This window comes from Urocitellus parryii, chromosome 3 (assembly GCF_045843805.1).
Source record: "Urocitellus parryii isolate mUroPar1 chromosome 3, mUroPar1.hap1, whole genome shotgun sequence".
In the NCBI taxonomy this organism is placed as follows: Eukaryota; Metazoa; Chordata; class Mammalia; order Rodentia; family Sciuridae; genus Urocitellus; species Urocitellus parryii.
Window position 1 is genome coordinate 123,961,676 of NC_135533.1, and position 20,020 is coordinate 123,981,695.

Genomic DNA, 20,020 nt, shown 5'->3' on the forward strand with positions numbered 1-20,020 from the left:
TCATGGATCGAAGCCGTTAGCATTGTTAAAATGTCCATAATGCCCACAGGCATCTACAGATTCAATGCAATCACTAACAAAATTTCAATGGTCTTTTCATAGGAATATTCAAAGTAATCCTAGAATTCATGTGGAACCACAAAGACCCCAGATACTCAAGGCAATCTTGAGCCAAAGAATCATTCCAGATGCACCTCCATGCCTCACAGCTGACGGGACTGAAAGTTCCACCAACATCCATAGGACCCAGCAATTTCACTCTCTGAAAGAAGTAGAGATGTAAATCCATACAAAGCCACATAGACGAGCATTCAAATCAACATGGTTTAAAATAGCCCCAAATGAAACAGCCCAATGTCTTTTAAGAGATTGAATGCAAAATCAAATCGTGAGATATCCACAAATGAAATATTGCTTAGCAAATAAAAGACTACTGATACAACAGAGGTCACTCTCAAAACCATTATGCTTAGGGAAGCAGACTGTCATAAAAGGCTATATATTGTACGATCACATAGATGTGAAATTTTCAGAAAATGAAAAACTGGAGTGCAGAAGCCTCGGTTGCATCTGAGGGCGGCTCTGTGGGGTGAGGGCATATTCTAAAACTGGGCACTGGTGATATTTTCCCAATTGTATGAATTTAACAAATCTCATTGAGCTATACATTATAAATGGGTGAACTTATTGCATGTAAATAAAACCCTAAATAAAGCAGTCATGAAATGCATAACACGCAGGGGCTGGTCTTTTGGGGGTGGGAGGACAATTCTCCAGTCTCTTCTCAAAGATGGAGGAGAGTGACATAAATTCAAGTTTTTAGTTGATTGGAATTTTTATTAAAATTAGGCCATAAAGCTCACCCTGCTGCTCTTAATGAAGTATCTCAAATATGGCTTAAATACACATTTAATGTACATCTGATGAGATTCCTTGGCCAACTAATTATTAAGCATGTTTAATGGAGTTTAACAACTGCATATGAGATGCATAGTCCTTTCTGCATAGATTTATCCTTATCGAAATACTTTTAAGATAATGGATTTCACTCGCTTAGATTGCCTTTGTGAATAACCATCACTATGGTCTCCACAATGATAGTACTTACATTTCTATCAATTTGTAAAAATCTACCCAATTAACATGCATGTCATTATTGTTGGTCTTCTTTATGGATTTATGATTCTGTGTGCTTATAATATTTTAAAGAGATTTAGACAAAGTAGGAAATGCACTTTATTTGGGGAAAGATGTTCACCAAAATATATATCTTGGTACTGTATTTGGGGCTGGTGAGAACAAGTCTGCAGGTCATCATAAGTCAGATTTTGGAGAAATGCAACTTTGGGAAGGCACAAGATTTGAAAGCCAAAGTCAAGTCCAGATTTATTTTCTGGAGTACAGAGCAGGCATTAACATAAATTCTCCTGGAACCAGTCTGAAAAGATTAACTTTTTAGTAGTTGCTGCAGAGCCTCAGGAGAAAGGTTGGGCAGCCCTGACTTGCATGTTGCTCTAAGAATATGTGACAAGACGGGTCACGTCTCTCCATAATGGCTTCTCAGCTTCCACCCTTTCAACCCACACTGGGTTTGCAAATGACCAAGCAGCACATTCCACATGCCCGCTCCCTTACTTTAATTTCCATTCTTTGGTTTCTGAGCACCCTTCCTACACTGCAGGATAGAAGTCGTGCTGTTTATTTCTTATTTTTCTGCAGTTCTTTTCCCCCAAGGCCCTTTGCAGGCTGGGCCAGTGCTCTACCATGGAGCCGCACCCGTCCTGCAAACCTGTCTATAAGTCCTCCAGCTGATTCAGCTTCTAAAGTCATGTCCTGTCACTTCCAGGAGTTCTACATTTCAAAACCTCTGTTTCTGCACATATCTGATTCCGTGGCAGAGAAAAAAAAAAAATCTTTGCAATCCTTATTAAGATATCTGATTTGAAAGTGATATCTTACTTTTACATCCAGTGAGATTTTCTTTCTGTTTTGCCAAGGATGCTCACTCCAATAATGTGGTTTGTAAAATCTATGGACTTTCCTTTTTTAATTTGAATTCTCTGACGCTGGGAAATAGGATCCATCAGGACACATTAAGGTGTGGGTTTCTGAAGTCCACTTCGCTTTTGCCACCCTGCTACTTTCTGAGTCTCCAACATACCAGGAAGTGTATGTTATAACTCAATGCATCCCATAAAGAGATAGGATGTAAGAGCTTCCGGAACTGCACCGAGATATAACAAATTACCGATGCCCGTGTCCCCCTTCCCATAGGTTCTGCCACACTGGGTCTGAACAAGGGCACTGACGTGGTATCATACCTCCATGTGAGCCAGAGTCCCAGTCTGGCTTGAGAATCACTCCACAGGGGTCCAGGACCTCAAAGACGAGCATCATTCAGCTCTGCAATGTCCATGCTTTCTTAGGTGATTATTAGGCTGTTGGAAGGAGCTAGGGTCCCCAACTCAGCCTGCTCAATCTGAGCAACATGCAGCCAGGGGGGACTGAACTGTGACCTTGGGCTCATTGCCACTCATCTGCCACCAGTTGAACTATCCCGTGGCTGCTGCCTCCGTGGTTGCACGTGGCTGCAATGCTCCTGCCAAAGTCTGATTTAATTAAGTAAAATAAACAAACAAATAAGGATGGGACACAAATCAGGAGAAGAGGGTCTCCCAGCAAGTGACAAATAGCCCCTGTCCTTCCTTGGAAAGGACGTGAAGTCTGGCCCTGTAAACCGTGGCCGTCATGTCATCTCGAGCTTTGTAAGTGTGACAAAACCTCCCAATTCCAGCAGAGAGATGTGAAGACCTAGAGCTAGCTTCCAGGACCCACCAACTATATTTAGCTTCCAACAAGGACCAAAATCTCAATGAGAAAATAAGCATAATGCAAAGGATCTGTTGAACACGGAAACTGAGTAAGAAGGACCTCAGCGTGGACTGGCACTGGCTTGGACAGCCTGGAGCAGAATGAGAGGTGTGCGAAGGCCTGGCGGGCCAGGAGCGCTGCGTGGGCCTCCCAGCTCAGCCCTGGGCTTGGTGCTGGACACCAGGAAGGACTTGCCTTCTGGATGGTGTTTTGGTGTCCAGGTGAGCAGCAAATTAATAGGAGAAATGGGTGCTCCTGAGAGTGCCAAATACCACGGTGCATGCTGACGTGGTGGAGGATTCTGGGCTCTCTCACAGCCCCGGCTGCACATCCTGGGGACTGCTTGCTGGTGTGTACACTGGGTACAGGGAGCAGCAGGCTCACCATGCAGACCAGAGCACTTGGGAGTACTGAAGGATGAGGCAGGATGAGCAGCATGGCTCCTGGTGTGGGCCTGAGCCACCAGCTGGCTATCAGTACCATCTTCTCAGCCAGGCACACAGACAGAAGACCGGGTGTGGGATGTGTCTTAAAGCTGGGCACGGGTGGCTCACTCCTGTGATCCCAGCCACTCAGGAGGCTGAGGCTAGAGGACTACAACTTTGAGGCCAGCCTAGGGAACTTAGTGAGACCCATTCTCAAAATAAAATAAAAACAGCTGGGGATCTAGCTCACTGTCAGGGTGTTTGCTTGACAGGTTACAGGGGGGCCAGAGCTCCTGTCCACTGACAACAGAGCTTCACATTAGAGAGGGGCCCCGTGTTCCTTAGGGCCTTCCGGCCACCTGGTGTCTTCAGAGGGCCTATGGCAATGGGAATGGAGCAACGTGATGGTCAAGGCTGGGGAGTAGTGAAAAATATTGAGCTTGTTCCTCCCAAAGGCCACCCCTGCTGGAGACTGGGAAGGTGACCCTTGGTCAGCATCTCAGGCCTGATCAGTGCATGGGTGACTGTGACCAGCTTAAAAACCCAGAGTGATCTCGCTCTGCCTCCCAGAGTGATCCTCATGGCACCCGTCCTCTTCCCGTTAGTGTGGGCCAAGGACATTCAGTTCATTTTTACATTAGCCTAAGGAAAACCGTGAAGGCTTGTCAGGTGAGGGGTGTGTTCAGGCCACTCTGGAAAGGACTTCCAGACTAGGCTCAGCCAGCCTACCCATCAGTGCAGGGATGGCCGACCCCCCTGGAGGTCTTGACACCCCTGGGAGTCACAGGTCAGAAAAGGACAGAGACTCTACAGGAAATCCTCTTGGAGGACCACCCGTTTACTTCCACGGGTCCGGGGCAGCCCTTTGATGTTTATTAATTTTCTCAGTCCCTTCCGTATCAATCGAATTAATTCCTTAGTTTCATGTACCGTGAAGCTGATAGGCTTCTCTCCGCCCACGGAGAATTCTGCCGCCTTTGACAATTTGACATGCATCTTTCTGTAGGGAGAGACGAGGGATCAGAGCCCATTTAGTTAAAGGCTACAGGCAAAACTTCACCTAGTTTCAAAGAGTAGCACTTCATGCCATCAGACGAGGTCTATCAACAGACCTGGTTAAACATTCATGTCGCGTCTCCCAGGGCGGCTGCTGGGAAGCTGTGAATGAAGAAGTTTCTCTCGGGAGCAGCGTGGAGGACACCCGCGGTTGTCAGTCGGTAATGTGTGCCGAGCTCCCAGCGCATCCTGTCGGATCCTCAGGCTTCTCAGCGAAGCCGGCGACCCTCTAGATTGAGAGCTTCCAGCACATGCGGTGCACCCTGCTTTAAGAAACCAAGGTTACAAGACAAGCTAACCCCGGGCCTCGGCGATTCCTCTGGACTTTAGCTGTCGGTATCGGACAGTTTGCTTGCTGCTCATCCTAGGTGCCACCAATCCAGAAGCCTCTACACCAGAAAACTCCTGCAGAATCTGGACTCTGCCCTCCATTCAGAGGGGACTGGACCTCCAAGCATTGCAGAAAGACTGCTGTGCCCCCAACTGACTCCTGCCCTAGAATGCTTCTCCGAAAACAAACCAAGAACCTAGGTTTTTGCCCATTTCCTAGTTTTTAAATGTGGTGATCCACTGAAGAAGAATTGAATCTGTTTATTCCAAGCAAGACATATCCATGGGCTGTGTTCAGTCTGTAGCTCAGTTGCTTGGGTTATAAACTCCGATTTCATCAGCACGGGAAGAAGCCGTTCCCTCCATGGAAGGCACTTGAGTCCAGCCGTGAGGATCACCCGTGCCCCATGAAAGAAAGAGGCACCCATACAGACTGGGCACACCTGAAGCTGGTGCCCTGTGCAGCATGAAGCAAGCCAGGCACAGAGGCCCCCGAATGGCAGGATGCAGGGCACACAAGGTTCGGACATGTGACCAGTGGCCATCTGGGACGGAGGCTGTTGGGTGCCACGTGGCTCCAGGCTACTGAATTTCTTTACAAGATAAAAAGGAGGGGAAAGTCTCTATAATTAACTGGGGTGAGGCTGTAGGTATCTGAACGTGTTAAAAATCAATGGACCACATATTTTACATGAGTGAATTGTGTAAGATATGAACCATCTCAATAAAGCTGTCCCCCAAAGAGACCAAGAACAGAAACCCTCTACATCTTGAGTGTAAAGCTGAAGTTTTTAGCACACAAAATCAGCCCCCAAATCTGTGGGTGTCACTTAGCTCACCTCCGCCCCTGGAAACCCCGGCTAAAAACTAAAATTATGTTGGGTTTCTGAAATCGGGGCCTCTGGTGCAGTCCACACCACGCCTTCCTTTTTGACATTCCCACGCCCCATGTAGCCGCCTGAAGACTAACAGGGAAGAAACCCCATCTCCCTGTGCTTTCTCCAGCACAGCTCTCTCGGGGTGTCTAGCCAGCCTCAGTCTCACATTTAAGAAGAGGCAAATATTGAGATTTCCCCTCCTCTTTGGAAATTCCAATTGAAAACAGAAATCTCAAGGATGAAATTGGCTTAAAGTCTTACACTCCTTAATGTGCCTTTGTCTTATTAGTGGGAAGGAGGCTATGCAACCATTATGTGGGGGGGTGAAGGTTAATCCGAGCCCCTTTCCTGATATAATACACCATGCGGGGATTTGTGTACACAATGCAGAGCCTCTTGAGGAGGCCCCTCGGTGCCATGGGCTGGGCTAAGCCCAGCCTGTCTTCCTAGAAGAACTAAAGTTCTTCTCACTACCACTTTGCAACTTCCTCCCAGCTAATGCAATAAACAAGAGGCCACACTGGCCCTGTCCTCAAGGCCCTCCGGAGGGTGTGGCCCAGCCATGGAGCATCTTTCTAAATCCAAGCAGAAGCAGCAGGCGGGCTCCCCCGCAGCTCGAGATTCCTTCTTGAGGGGATTTCAGTAATGCCATCTAATCAGCTTAAGGAGTTAATTAAACAGCTGTCACTTAGCTTCTTAATTCTGATGCTAGATGCTAAGTAAGATTTGAAATTAGTCATGCAAAACCAAGACGTGCTTTTGTGACACTGAGATTTCCTCGAGCAGCACAGGATAAAGAAACCTTATTCCCAGAGAGCAGAGGCTGACGGTGAGCCAGAGGAAGGGCTGGGTCCTGGGAAAATACTCCTCTTGCCAAGCGCAGACGACCAGGCGAAAGTTCACCGCCCCCCGACTGAGGGACAGAGGAGCCTCGGCTCCCAGGGAGACTGGCTAGCTGACCCCCAGAGGCCAGCCAGACCCATGAAGTTCTCTGTTCAGCCTTCCCTTGGCTCTCATGAAAGGCAGGCCAAAGGTCAAGTCAGCAACTCCCCCTGAAACAGTGATTCTTGGCTCCTCTGGAGGAATTAAGATATGGGCACCCTGTTCTAAAGTCAGCGGTTGCTGGAGCTGAAACTGCCCACTGTGGATCTGGATGCCATCCTGCCCACCAGGGGACTGTCACCACCTCCAGGTCTAGGGTGAGGATAGAGTTGGATCCCTTGACACAGGTCATCATCACGGGCAAATCTTATGAGAATGTTGCAGTCCCCCTGCCCACCTGGGTCCCCGTGGCTCTGTCCAGAGACAGACCTGAGGTGGATCTGCAGGACGTGGAGGTGGCCAGGAGTTCCTGCTTAGTTTTCCTGTAGCTGTTTTTGCCAGGAGCTCCCACTGCCCCTGAAACTAGTGCTTACCGTACAGGACAGCAGAGCCCAGTCCTCTGCAGAGATTGGGTTCCATTTCGAGCTCTTGATGCCTACCTAACACGCAGTCAACATCACCCTTGAAAGTCCCTCAGGCCAGCTGTGAACACAGTCTGAGGCTCCAGACTCCGAGCTTCCCTCTGGTGTGGAGGATCAGTGCTCCTGAATCCCACACTGGGTGCCCTTGTTGCCTGTGCTGGGGGCACAGTGTGTGGGGTGGGCGTGTCCACAACCCCAGGGGTGCTCTCCTGCAGCAGGGTGCTCATGCTGGGAGCCCCAGGGCCTGGGCTGTGCCTCCGTGAGTCCAGAGAGGGCGCTGCAGTTGCTCCCCGTCTCTCCCTCTCCCCGCCTCCTTCTCTCCCCTCCTGCCTCTTCCTCTAGCCAAGAACAGATTGAATCCATATAAGTCATTGCCTGCATTATGATACTACTAATAATACCCAACCCTACTGAAAAATCACCAATGTCAATGCTCTCACCAGGCCTTGGGGCTCAGCTCCCCGCCTCCCAGCAGGAGATTCGCAGGCCAGACACTGTTTGAAACCTGCTTCCCAGACCAGGACACTGAGAGGCAGGGATTGCGAAATCCTGTGGCCAGGAGGGGTTAAAGCTGGGGGCTGAAGGCAGGTGCTGCAGCCAGAGCCTGCAGGCTGACACAGACTGGGCGTGCTGGGTGTCACCTACTCTCAGGATGAGAGTGAGACTCCCTTTGGCCCGGCTGACTTCACTAGCGTGTGTGCCTCCAGGGCTCACGCTCACTAGGCTGGGCTCCCAGGCACCCCTGAGAGGCAGGCACTCTGGCTTCTCGGGGATCAAGATGTTGTCTCCTCCCCCCAGTTTTATTGAGGTATAATTGACAAATAGAGATTTTATTTAAAGTGTCCAACGTGGTGTTTTGATTATACAGTGAAATGATTGCCACTATCACGCTAATTAACACGCACATCACCTCATGCATTTTAGAAGTGAGAGCATCTAAGATCTACTCTCTTTACAAAGTTCTAGCATGCAGTCTGTTTCGGACATTCTTACTAACTACACCCCCAGCCTGCTCACTAGATTCCTGGAACTTCCATCTCACTGCTACAAGTTTGGGCCCTTTGACCCAAATCCCCCATCTCCCAGCCCCCAGCACCCACAGCCACCTTCTCCTTCCTGCTGGGAGTTCTTCATTAGACCCCACGTGTCCATGAGGCCTTGTAGCATTTGTCTTTCTGGTGACATGGTCTCCTGATTAGAAGTGTTTCCTTGAAATTGTAAATATAACCAGCAGAGGAAGCTAACCCAGAACATGCGTGTTGAGTAAGGAGAGGAAATCGGAGGCATCAGGGAAGGCCCCCCCACACCAGAGGTGCTAAAGTGTCCACAGAGCCGGATGCCACCCTCATGCCAGGAGAGCCCAAGGGGGTGACCGAGGGATGGAGAATGGGCCTGGGGAAAGGCTGCCCTCTGTGGCCTCTGGTGGAGACTCCTTGGCAAATGTAGTGTTTCAGCAACAAGCACAGGCAACCTTGGTGACACTGTTACATTTGCATTTTTTCATTTTTTAAAAGGACAGAAAAGCCCCATGGGTGTACTCCTGGGGCAGGAGCAGCCAGCCCACGTGGGAGGTGAGTGAACTGACCCTGCCAGGGGTGAGGTCTGGTGGCTTCCCTCAGGTGGGAGGAGCTTATTTTGTGATTCCAGTGTGACTGTGAAAGGCAGCAGCTGCCCCCCGCTGTAGGCCACTAGGCCCAGGTGCTGATGGACTTTAAGCAGCAGAGCCGTGAACACTTCTGCATGGGACACAGGGGCCAAACTGCCCCGTGGTTTCCGTTTGTCAAAAGAGGTGCCCAGGGTGTTTATGGCGGCATGGCGAGATTGCTCAGAGGTGGAGATTTCCCTGGTCGGCCACCAGTGCCTCTGTCCAGTGTGCTGTCCACCAACTCATCGGGCAGCCTCTGCACAGCGGGAGAGTGGAGAAACAGCATGTGGCCAGACACTCAGGGCAAGAGCAGGTGGCAGGTGCGTCACTCTGCTATTAGGTCATCGACCTCCGCTGGGAAATGAACTGAAAGACCTGAGAAAGCACCATGGTGAGTTAAGGCCCTGCAGAGGACGCCAGGGGACACCAGGGGACGCCAGGGGACACCAGGGGACACCAGGTCTCCAGACACGCTCGTTACAGGAAGTCAGGGTAGCCAACCAGAAGGGCCAGCCACCCAGCACATGGAGGTGCCTGAGCAATCCAGCCAGGCTGGGGGGGTCGTAAGAGTTCACTGCACGTGTGTCTTTCTGAAGCTGGACAGGGTCATGTGCTCATTGAGGTGTGTTCACTCACGTGGCCATGACGAGAATCTCCCCGCCACGTTGACGTGTGATGAGAGACGCTGTACTGCTGCTCCTGCCACCCGCCCTAGGCCGGCCCATGGGGAGTGCCCTCCACATGGTGACTCAGGTACCCAGGCTGTTGGGGCCATCTTGCCCCACCTGGACCAACCAGGTTTCTCAGTCACCCGGGGGGGGGCATATTGAGACTGGAGGGGCAATTGAGTGGGAAAGCTTTACAGCCTCAACCCAGAAGAAACAATGCAACCCCCACATTTTATTGGCTACAAGAGCCACCCGACTCTACCTGACTGCATAGACCTGGGAAGCATGGAGGGCTGAGTGGCATATTTGCAGGAGGTCACCAAGAGCTGGCCTCCCTTCCTGGTACCCTCAGGGGGCCAGGGTTGTGGCCAGACTTCACTTCTGAACTTCAGTAGCTGTCATATCACATGCTGTTTTTTGTTTTAGTTTTTTATTTTAGTATAGGATCTGTGAATAATTTATCCATGATAGGAGGAGAAAACTCTTTCTTGTATGATCTAGGCAACTTTCTTAAGCCAAGTAGCATATTGATTTTCCCAAGAAACCTAAGTTCTCACTTTTGTGTCCCTGTCATATTTAGTGTCCTAGAGTTTATTCTTCTGCGGACAAAAACTCTTATATTTCCATGGCTTCATGGTGTTGGGAGGTAGGGTTGAGCGTGAGGGTGAATAATTGCAATATTACGCAATTTTGATGTCAGAGAATTAATAGACTTAAAAGAACATGGCTTTCTGTACTTAACCCCAGGCAGAAGCATATGTGTGGAGGGAAACTACTGTTGGCCACTGCCCAGGATTCCTCACGACAGCCCCCACTGCACAAAGCTCCTCTTTCCTGGGAAAGTTCCAGAATCCACTTTGCTCCATTTTCCCTGAGAAGGAGTGGAAGCCTTGAAGGTGTGGCACGGTGGCTGACCCCGTCCACTGGATGCACCTGCGCCATATTTAGCTTCCACCCAGGGAAGCCTGCGCTTTCCTGGCTCAGGCGCCAGAGAGACAATGAGGTTCTAGAATCAATCGTCTGATCCGTAAGCTCTGCAGGTCTGACAGACTCAGCAGGTCCACAGCAGCCCCGCTCTGTGGTTCCAACATGGGCCTTGGCTGGAATCTGTGTCCTCAGCCCCTTGGGTTTTCCCTGATATATCCCTTTCTGCTGAAACAATTTGGAGTGGATTCTGTAGTCTGCAACTAGATCCTTCAATCCTGCATGTCCTGAAACTCCACGCTGCTTCCAAGACCTTTCGAAGGGTAGGCAAACATGGCGAGAAACAGAGGCATGTTTTATTTACCGTTTATTTGTTATTTCTTTTGTGTTTGTTTTCATAAACAAGAAAGCAGGGAGATGTTGCCAAAGCATCAGAAGAAAATCAAAAAGCTTCAAAGCGTAGTCAGATCTCAACTGTGTCCCCAAAGCCTAGAGTCTGGCTTCCCAGACAGCGTCAGGTGGACATCGTGGGCCTGGGTCAGGGAGAGTGCAGCCCACCTCTGAGGCCTTCAGGGTCAGCACCAGCACGTTCCTCCTGATTCCCTGAAGCAGGAGGTGTGGGCTCCTCAGGAGAGCTGGCCAGCCCTCCCGGCTTCAGGCAGCAAGGAGAGCTTTGCTTCTGAGCCCTGTTGTGTGATTCCTCTAAATGCCAGCCACATGCCAGCATGAAAATGAGAGTTCCCAGGTGGGTTTCTTTTCCAAAACACACTTGCCCGATGCCTTGCTCTCCTGGGGAATGTGTCTGTCTGCACAGTAGATGGCATCATGTTTCTGGAGCCCAGGTCTCTGGTCTGTCAACCCCCTCAGCCTCCTTCCTGCTGGACACTCCTGTGAGCGAAGACCTATCCCCACCTCAGGTCACTCCACATAACCGTCCACATGTGCTCCTGGACTTCCCTGGCTTACTGGAAGTTGTGCCCAAGTGTGGTGCTTACAGACCTGGGGACCCACAGCTCAGGAGTAGAAGCTGAAGCATTGGTCAGACGGTTCTGGGAGGTGAAACCTCTGCAGAATGGAGCCTGCGGGGGCCACTGTTACACACACCCTGGCCCTGGCCTTCCCCCTGCCCTGTCCCCACTGCTCACTCCCTCCCCGGTCCCCTGCACATGGACTCACTGCTTCACAGCCCTGGTCCCAGGAATTCAAACAAAGGCAACATTCAATTCGCAAGTTCAACAATGAGACTGATAATTGTTAAGCAAGAACTGAGATTGAACATGGTTAAGGAGTACAACGTCTGCATCTCAATGAGAGCTTGGAGGGAACCTCACCAACCACTCGCCTTCATCCAATTACACTCCAGGTCAGCTTCACTAATTAGGGTACTTTGCAAGCCAAAGAAACCGAGTCCCGTTAAGTTTCTGAAAAAGGCGCTTATTGGAAGGATGCGGGTGGGCGCTCCAGGGAATGAGGGAGGGAGCCGACCAGCAGGCCCAGGAAGGCAGGGACCAGGAAGAGCCAGAGTGGGTCCCAGGGTATCTGCAGACTGCTCGGGGCCAAAGGAGATGCTCCCATTGTCCACTCTGCTCCACTACCCTGGAGTGAAACTCATAGGGAGAGGGTCCCACACGCCTGCCTAGCGCTCGGCCAGTGTCCCAGCAGGCCTTATGCAAGGAGAGGGAAGTTTCCCGAAGCAATATCCATAGGCTTTCTCTCTCTAAGAAGCACTGCTCTCCTTAAAACATGCCAAAATAAGTTGCGGGGAAATTCTTCTCAATTCAGAACTAAAGTTCCGCTTGTTCAGGGCTGACCCCACTCTCCAGGAGCTCTCCAGCACCCCCTCTGGAAAACACCCCTTGGCGTACCTCTTCCGAGCACAGTTGCCTATGCCAGGTCACTTGAGGTCCGTCTCCTCAAAGCACCCATTCTCAGTTTTGTCTCTGCAGACTTGGGTGATGAGAACGTGCAGCTCAGGCTCAGGAGGCGGCTGCGGGCTGGGCCAGGCTCCCCACGTGGCCAGGAAGAAGGGCAGCGGCCATGCACCCTCTCACTGGCTCCCGGGAATGCTGGCCCACCCTTAACGGGATGCTCGAAGGTTCATTTTTGAGACCTTATTTTCTACACTAACATGTACAGGTCAATTCAGAGCCCAGGCTCAAAATGGCAGGCCACCTCCAGAATAGCTGTGGTGACACTGGAGGCCAGAAGAAAGGAGAGGAAAGGAAGGGAGAAAATCCTCTGACCGCTTTCTTAGTAGGAAGAGTGAGGTGACCCGATTTGTTCACATGAGCCAGGCCTGGTGGGGACCAAGGACAGCTTCCTTTTTTGGTCGCTGTAGCTAGAGGTGGGAGACTGTTGAGCGTCTGTGGGTCACTGAAGCACAAAGCAGCGGTGACAGTGGGAAGACCCGGACGGAGTCTGCAGAGCCCATGGGAAATAGGTCAAGTCATGTGACAAGGCATCCCGTGCCCAGGTTCCTGCACCCGGGGCCCTCTGCCTCAGTTTCCCAAGGGTCATCATAACGAAGCTCCCCAGCTTGGTGGCTTAGCAGAAATGTCCCCATGGCAGGTCTAGAGGACAGAGGCTGGAAATCAAGGTATCTTCAAGGCTGTGCCCCCTCTGACGCCTCGGGAGCTCCTTCCTGCCTCCTCTGGCTTCCACTGGTTGTGGACGGTCCTTGACCTTCCTCAACTACAGCCCCAAACCTCAGCCGCCCTCCATCCACGAGTGGCCTCTTGTGTTTCCTATCTAAGTTGTTGGGTCAGACCCACGCCGATGCAGTAGGAGCTCCTCTTGACCAATTTGATCCACAAGGACCCTCTGTCCATTCAAGGTCACCTTCCAAAGTCCAAGTGCACATGAGCTTTGTGGTCCACCCATATGGTCATCATTCACGTTGCTTTATGTGTCAAACTTTGGGACAGTGCCAGGTACCATTCTCATGCTAACTCCTGGGGCAAGCCTATGAGGCAGACTGTCATTGTCCTCATGTTAGAGCTGCAGGGCTTAGGCACCAAGAGGGTCCCTCGCCCAGCGTCACCCAGTGGCTGTGTCAGAGCAGGGACTCACAGCCAGAAAGTCCCAAGACAGGCGCCTAGTCTCACCTCTACCCTGCACTGGACCTGGGCTCTCCCACCCTGTCACCTGTGGCTATCACCAACCTGTCACCAGCCTGCCCTGTGCCAGTGCATAGCAGCAGGGAAGACAACCTCCAGAGCCAGCTGGGTTTCTTTCTGTTTCTGGCAGCTCACCAAGGGACTTCCTTTATGTCTCATAAGCCAGAACCATGTCACAGGCAGAGGCTGCTGAAAGTCATGTCTGGGCATCTTCCTGCCAAGGTGTCAGGCAGGAAGTGAGCAGAATAGCCACTACCCAGCAGCTAGCCATCTCTGCACTATGTCAGTCACTTTCCATCACTATAACAAAACACCCCAGGGCATCAACACGTGAAGAGGAAAGGTCCACTTTGCTTCCCAGGTTTGGAGGTTCCAGTCTACGAGGAGTTGACCCTGCTTCTCTGGGCCTGTGGGGAGGCAACACATCTTGGTGAATCACATGAAGGAGCAAAGCCTCTGCTCATCTCACAACCAGGAAGCAAAAAGAGGAAGAGGAAGGAGCCGGGGTTCCAGGACACATCCTTCCAGGACACACCCCCAATGGCCTAAAGACTCCCTCCAGGCCCCGCCTCTTAAAGCCCACTACCTCCCAATAGCACCACCCTGAGGGCCAAGCCTTCAGCACCTGGGCCTTGGAGCACTGGACACCCAAACTGCAGAGCATGAACAGCAAGCTCTCCAGGACTGAAGACGTCCCTCCAATGTGCTTCTCTCTCTCCATGCTTTTTCTCTTCTCTTTTTTTTTTTAAGGAAGATATTTTTTTAATATTTCTTTTTTAATTTTAGGTGGACACAATATCTTTATTTTATTTCTATATGGTGCTGAGGATCAAACCCAGTGCCTCATGCATGCTAGGCGAGTGCTATACCACCGAGCCACAAACCCAGTCCTCTGCTCTGTTTAAAATTAGTTTTAAGGGTGAACATGCATAAATGACAGTGCTGGTACTTGACGTGGAAAGCCAGGACACCAGACACACGAGGAAATTAACACAAAATGGGCCAACGCTCTGACTCGGTTCCTCTCTGCCAGAGAGCTGTGTGATGAGCTGCTCCACCCTGTGTGGAAGCAGAGTTTGCGGTGCCCTGGGCGCTCCCCACCCCCCATCAGGGCAGAGAGCTCCTCCCCATCCTGAGAGTCATCCTCCATCTGCGGCGTTATCTGAAACAGGAGCCGTGGGCTTCACCCTCACACAGCAGGCTGGGCGCAGGTGGCCATCCCCGAGCCGCTCCTGGAGTTGGTGAATCGATACCTCGGCTCCTCAGTAAACAGCCGCAGTGGAAGTGCTCCTAGGAGAGTATTTTATAACATTTACCTGCCGGGGAATTCTATTAGACCTCAGTGCATTGAAAGGTGCGTGCATTTATATACACAGAGAAAGTAACATATTTCATGGTGTACGTCACTCTCTGCAGGACTGCAGGACTGAGCACCTGGCCAGTGGTAAATTGGCTGCCTCTGCTTCCTACATCCCCACCACCCGTTCCTGAAGTTCCCCGAACCCCTCAGATGAATTGCTCTGGGGCCTCTTCCTAGGATCTGTTTCCAGGGGACCACACTAGACATGGGCCATCGTTACCCCAGCAAAATTGGGAGAGGTGCTCTTTCTCTGTGCTAGACAATGCTGTGTGAGACTCGAGAAAAGTGCACATGGCTTCTCTGTAGGGCCCAGACCCACCTCAGGGATGCACCCCATCCCTCCTATGCTGTTCTAAGCCTCTCAGGAGCCCAGAGTCATGTTGTGGTGTTGCCAGAGACCCAGGAATGCCACGGAGCACACAGACAACCCTGCAGTGACCCAGAGCATGGCGGCTTGCGGGCAGGAAGGATGGAGTGTGTGCTGTAGGATCTGCACTCCTATCTCCTGGGATCAGGGTGTGCCCGGTGTTGGCAGGAACACAAAGTCAGCTGGCCAGAGCTCCAGCTTCTTCCACTCTGTCCCCTTGGAGTGGAAAAAGTACAGGGGGCTTTCCCCTCCCAGAGGCAGCAGAAAGGAACATTATATTTGGAGTTTGCCCATCATTTTTTACAGGTTTTACCCAAAATAAAATAAAATCACACTGGGAACTCAGGAGGGGAAGCAGAAGGTGTGGCGTTGGACGGGGCCAGGGGGCCTGGGGCCAGGGGCCAGGGGGCCAGGGGCCAGGGGCCAGGGGGCCTACGCATATTCAGCTGAGGCCGTCTCTGAAACTCAGGAGTGCTCCAGTTGGAGCCCAGTCTCTTACAGTTAAAATCAAAAGAAACAGAAAGTCGACAGAAGGGCGCTGTGATGTCAGCCCAGTGTGATGAGCCATTCAACCTGCAGGCTGCTCCCCACAGGCTCTCGGGTTCACGGGAGACGGGATGCCCGGGACTCTGCAGGCCCAGCCTCTGCAGCTCTGCCTAGAGCAGGGTCAGACTAACCAGATAGCTTTGAAGAAGGTCAGCCCTAACCCCTTGGGGCTCCCTGGCCAGCCCACACTACATGCTGACATTCTGCGGCCACTGTACAAGGGCCAGGCAGATGCAGAGTCACAGGAGAGCAGCTGTGTGTGTGTGTTGGTGGAGGCCACTTGGGGATACCGTTGAGCTGGGACTGATGTCGGGGGAAGGGCTCGGAGGTGGTGGCAGCACAGAGATTTGGGGGACATTGGGTCCTGGATCTGTGTGTGAGAGAAGGTGGGAGTGTACTCCCTGGTCTTGGGGAGGGAGGTGGAGATGGACGCCCCAGGGCCTGGGGCATCCACAGGCCACGAGCAGGGGAAGGCCAAGTGCTCACCTTGGAGCCCTAAGAGAGCCCTGGGCACTCAGGCCCCCTGTGGGAGCAGAGACAGCCACCCGGGAGCCCAGCCTCCTGGAGAGACAAGGGGACCCAATGCCTTGGAGTTGGACAGCTGCACCAGGGGGAGAGGTCGTGGTGTTCCAGCTCTGAAAGCAAGCAGCTGGGCAGCGGGCAGCCCTGAGCATGGCTCACCCTGAAGGGAGAGCTCAGGGACAAAACGCACGCCCATGTGAGGGTGTGTGTCCCTGTGGGGGTGTCCCTGCAGCCATGACAGAGGCCAGGACCCCAAGTGTGGAGAACTGCAGAAAGTGAAGGAAGCCAGAGTGTCAGATTCCTATGTGTGTGAGGTGGCATCAGTCTCTAGGCTCCGGACCCCCTCGCCTTGCCTCTGGCTGATAGTGGAGCGCTCAAGTCGGAACCTCTGTGTTCAAGTTCAGACATATGTAATGGGCTCTCTAATGCGTCCACTCAGGAGCCCAAATTCCTGGGTTCAAATTCCACCTTCATTATTATCTAGCTGTGTGGTTTGGGGCAAGTTACAAAACTCCTCTGTGCTAGTTATAGAACAGGATGCTGGGATAATTGCAGGGTGGGCCTTTGTAAAGCATGGAAACCTGGAGCATGGTGAGATTTGAGAAGTGTTTGCCCTGTTAACTTGACTGGCTCCACACTCCTTCCCTGCCATGTCCTCCCTGCAGAAATCCAGGGGAGGATAGAAATGGTCCTTTGGCCACCTCGGCCCTGGGCTGGTGCCACAACAGGAGTGCTGAACTTGGGTGGAGGGCTGGTCAGCGGCCGCGAGCACAGGTGAGGGCTGGGCCACGTGGGAGCCAGGGTGACGGCTCTGTGTTTCCTCTTCCAGGAGGCGGAGATCCTCAACACAGCCATCCTCACTGGGAAGACGGTGGCCGTCCCCGTGAAGGTGGTCTCCGTGGAGGAGGACGGCACCGTGACGGGGCTGCTGGAGTCCGTGGAGTGCAGGTCCTCCGATGAAGACGTGCTCAAGGCGAGTTGCCCCCTGTCCCAGCAGCTTGGCCCACCCTCTGGGGCCTGACAGCGCTGGCCCTCCCATCACCTCTGGGAATCCTGCCCGTCACATCCGGGATCCTCCCGGGCCCCACACAGAGCAGGATCAAGGCTGCCCTGGAGGTCACCTCTGGGCCAGGCTCCCTCCTAACCCTTTCTGTTTTCCAAGTGCTTTGGGCCTCTTCCCAGCCCCTGGGGGTGTGGTGGTGGGATGCCGGGACCACTGCCCTCTTGGTGGCTTCATCAGGGCTGCAAGGGGCAGGAAAGAGGAGCCCAGGGGCTGGACTGATGGCCCGCAGCCCAGAATGATCTTACAGCCGAGCATTTGTGTGAAGTCAATGGAGATGTAAGTCCGCAATTTCGCCCAGCTCTGGTTTGCAACACTGGCCAAGGGAGACGAGGAACTCCCTCTGTTCCTGGTTCCCTGCCCAACCCACAAGTATCTACCCGAGAGAGTGAGAGATGGGGAGGGACGGCCCTCACCCCTCCTTTAAATTCCATTGATCCCTTCCTTCCTCGCAGCCTCCTTTCTCTTTTTAAATTAAATGCACAAGTGATTCAAGATAAAGGCACAGGGAGATGGATGAGGCAGGAGACTCAGTCTGGCTCTGCCGGGAACCTTGTAGCAGGCTTCCAGGCAGCAGAGGAAAATGGATTTGTGGAGCTACCACTGCCCAGTCCAGAGCCCAGCTGGCTGACCAAAGCAGTAGCACCTCCTTGGAGTGAGCACCCCAAAGCACAGGGAGCCAGGCCCCCACCAGCAGCCCCACAGTAGGCAGCTCCGCTCCTCTGAACGGGAGGAACCTCACCTCTCTGCATGGCAGGAGGCGGCCAGGGAGGGAGCTCCTGTCCCCCCTAGAAAGCAGTTGGCAAACGCAAGCTGAGTCCACACCACATGCTGGGCCCTGGCTAGATGTTAGGACCACAAAACCAGAGGCACAATCCTGTCGTTACAAGCTCGGCAAGAAGTCAAGGGTGTAGGAAAAAGCAAGACCCTGGGAGGCCTTCCATGATCCACCACTCCCGCCCACATGTTCCGGAATCTTCTTCTCGTCGAGAGGTGGTAGCTCCTTCCAGATGCTCTGGACAATATCCTGGTTCATCCTCGATTTCTCTTTCTCTCATGTCCAATCCCTCAGCAAGTCCTGTTGCTCATGCTTTAAAATGCATCTAGGATCCAACCCTCCTTCCCCAGTCCAGGGCACCACATCTCCCCTAGATCAAGGTGATGGCCTCCTTGCTAGCCTCCCAGGCCTTCCTTGCCCACCTGCCTCCTCTCCACAGCCACTGTGAACGCAGCAGCCAGGGTGCAAAGTGCAAATCCGTCACGATGCTCCTCAGCTCAGATCTCCTCCCTGCTTCCCTCCCACCTCCGCGGAGAAGCCCAGTTCCCACAGCCCAGGCTAAGCCCATGGAGGCTGCATGCTGCCTGCTGCTGGGCCTCACTCCCACCTCGCCCCTCCTGTCTCTCTTTCCTGCTGTGCTGCCATCTTCGAATTGCTCCACAGGGTGGGCACCCCTCCAGCCTCTGCCTGGCCTCTCCCCGAGGTGTGTGGGCAGCCTGCTCCCTCAGTCCCCCTCTCAGCTGGCCCCTCCTGAGTGCCACGTGCACACCTCAGGGATGCTGCGTGCTGTGCCTCCGCCTACCTGCTCAGGTGCCTGCTGTTGGCCTGTTTCTTCCCGGGTGCACCTGTGCATCTTCGCATTTATCTATTCATTGTCTGACTCTCCTTTCTGGACCTTCCACCTGCCCCGTGAGGTCAGGGTGTGTGGCTCAGGCCGCCCACTGCTCTAGAGGATGGATCTGTGGCTGTAGAATGGGCAGGGCACCTGCTGGCCTGCAGGGTGCTCATCAGCCTTCTGTGCAGGGGAGACCCAGGCATCCTGGGGGGCTAAGGGAGGAAGGGTAACCAGGCTGCAGGAACCCCCGTGGCCCCTGGCACTGTGATGCTCAGCAGCAGCGTTTTATTCAGACATCAGGACTTGATGTCCTAATGCAGGAGCTGCGTTATGTGTGGCTGGAGTCAAAGTTTCAGTGGACAGGATAGCACATTTCTTCTCCCCCCCCACCTGGCTCCTCCTCGCTCCTCTCCCCTGTGCCGTCCGCCCGTTGCTGGACCTCCAGGGTGGTCTCAGAACGGCTAGTTGGGCACTTGACTCGGGGAGGCCAAGGGGCAGCCATGGTCCTAAGGGCAGCGGTTGCACCCAACACCTGCCAACAGGAAGGCCCAGGCCACTTGACTCCACAGCCACCCTGTGACGTCCTTACTGTCATCACCCTTACTTTCGGAGTGAGGAAGCTGAGTGTTGACACGTCCTCAGTCTCATCCTCAGTCTCATCCCCAAGCCAGTCCCCTCTGCCTCCATCACTTCCCCCTGGAACATGGTTGGCAAACTTGGCTTCCGTGGAACCCCAGGGCACCCATGTGGCTCTTGTGCAAGGAGGACAGCATTGACAACCAGGTGGAATTCAGGGCTCAGTGTCCATGCGTTTCCCCTGGACGGCAGCCTGGCTGATTCATGGGCAGGTTGTCAGAGCCACAGTCGAGACTGTGCAGAGCTGAGAAGTAGGAGGGAGGTAAGATGGCCTCGCAGGGAGAGGGCCACCTGTTCTTAATGCAGGGGGTTATCCAGAGCCCCCACTGGGGGACTCTGAGGGGCCGATTCCCCCCAGGGTACGTCTGCTTGGGGACCCCACTGTCCTGCAGATGCCTGCAGACTCTCAGTCCTGGGGATAAGCACCGTCCCTCGTCACTGTGCTTGTTGAAGGAGCATGAGCTGTGTCTGTCCACTCCTGTGGATGTGTGTCGGAACACAGTGCTTAGATTGTTCTCCTGGATGTCGAAATCAAGACAA

At 52.9% G+C, this 20,020-nt stretch overlaps 1 protein-coding gene across 1 annotated transcript in view; it reads left to right on the plus strand.

The window, feature by feature from the left end:
* Positions 1-20,020, plus strand: part of Tmem132d (transmembrane protein 132D) — a 497,735-nt gene that overhangs the window by 410,688 nt on the left and 67,027 nt on the right. Inside the window, exon 5 of the mRNA XM_026408042.2 lies at positions 17,001-17,144. Coding sequence (XP_026263827.2) covers positions 17,001-17,144 — 144 coding nt within the window. The remainder of the gene's footprint in view (positions 1-17,000; positions 17,145-20,020) is intronic.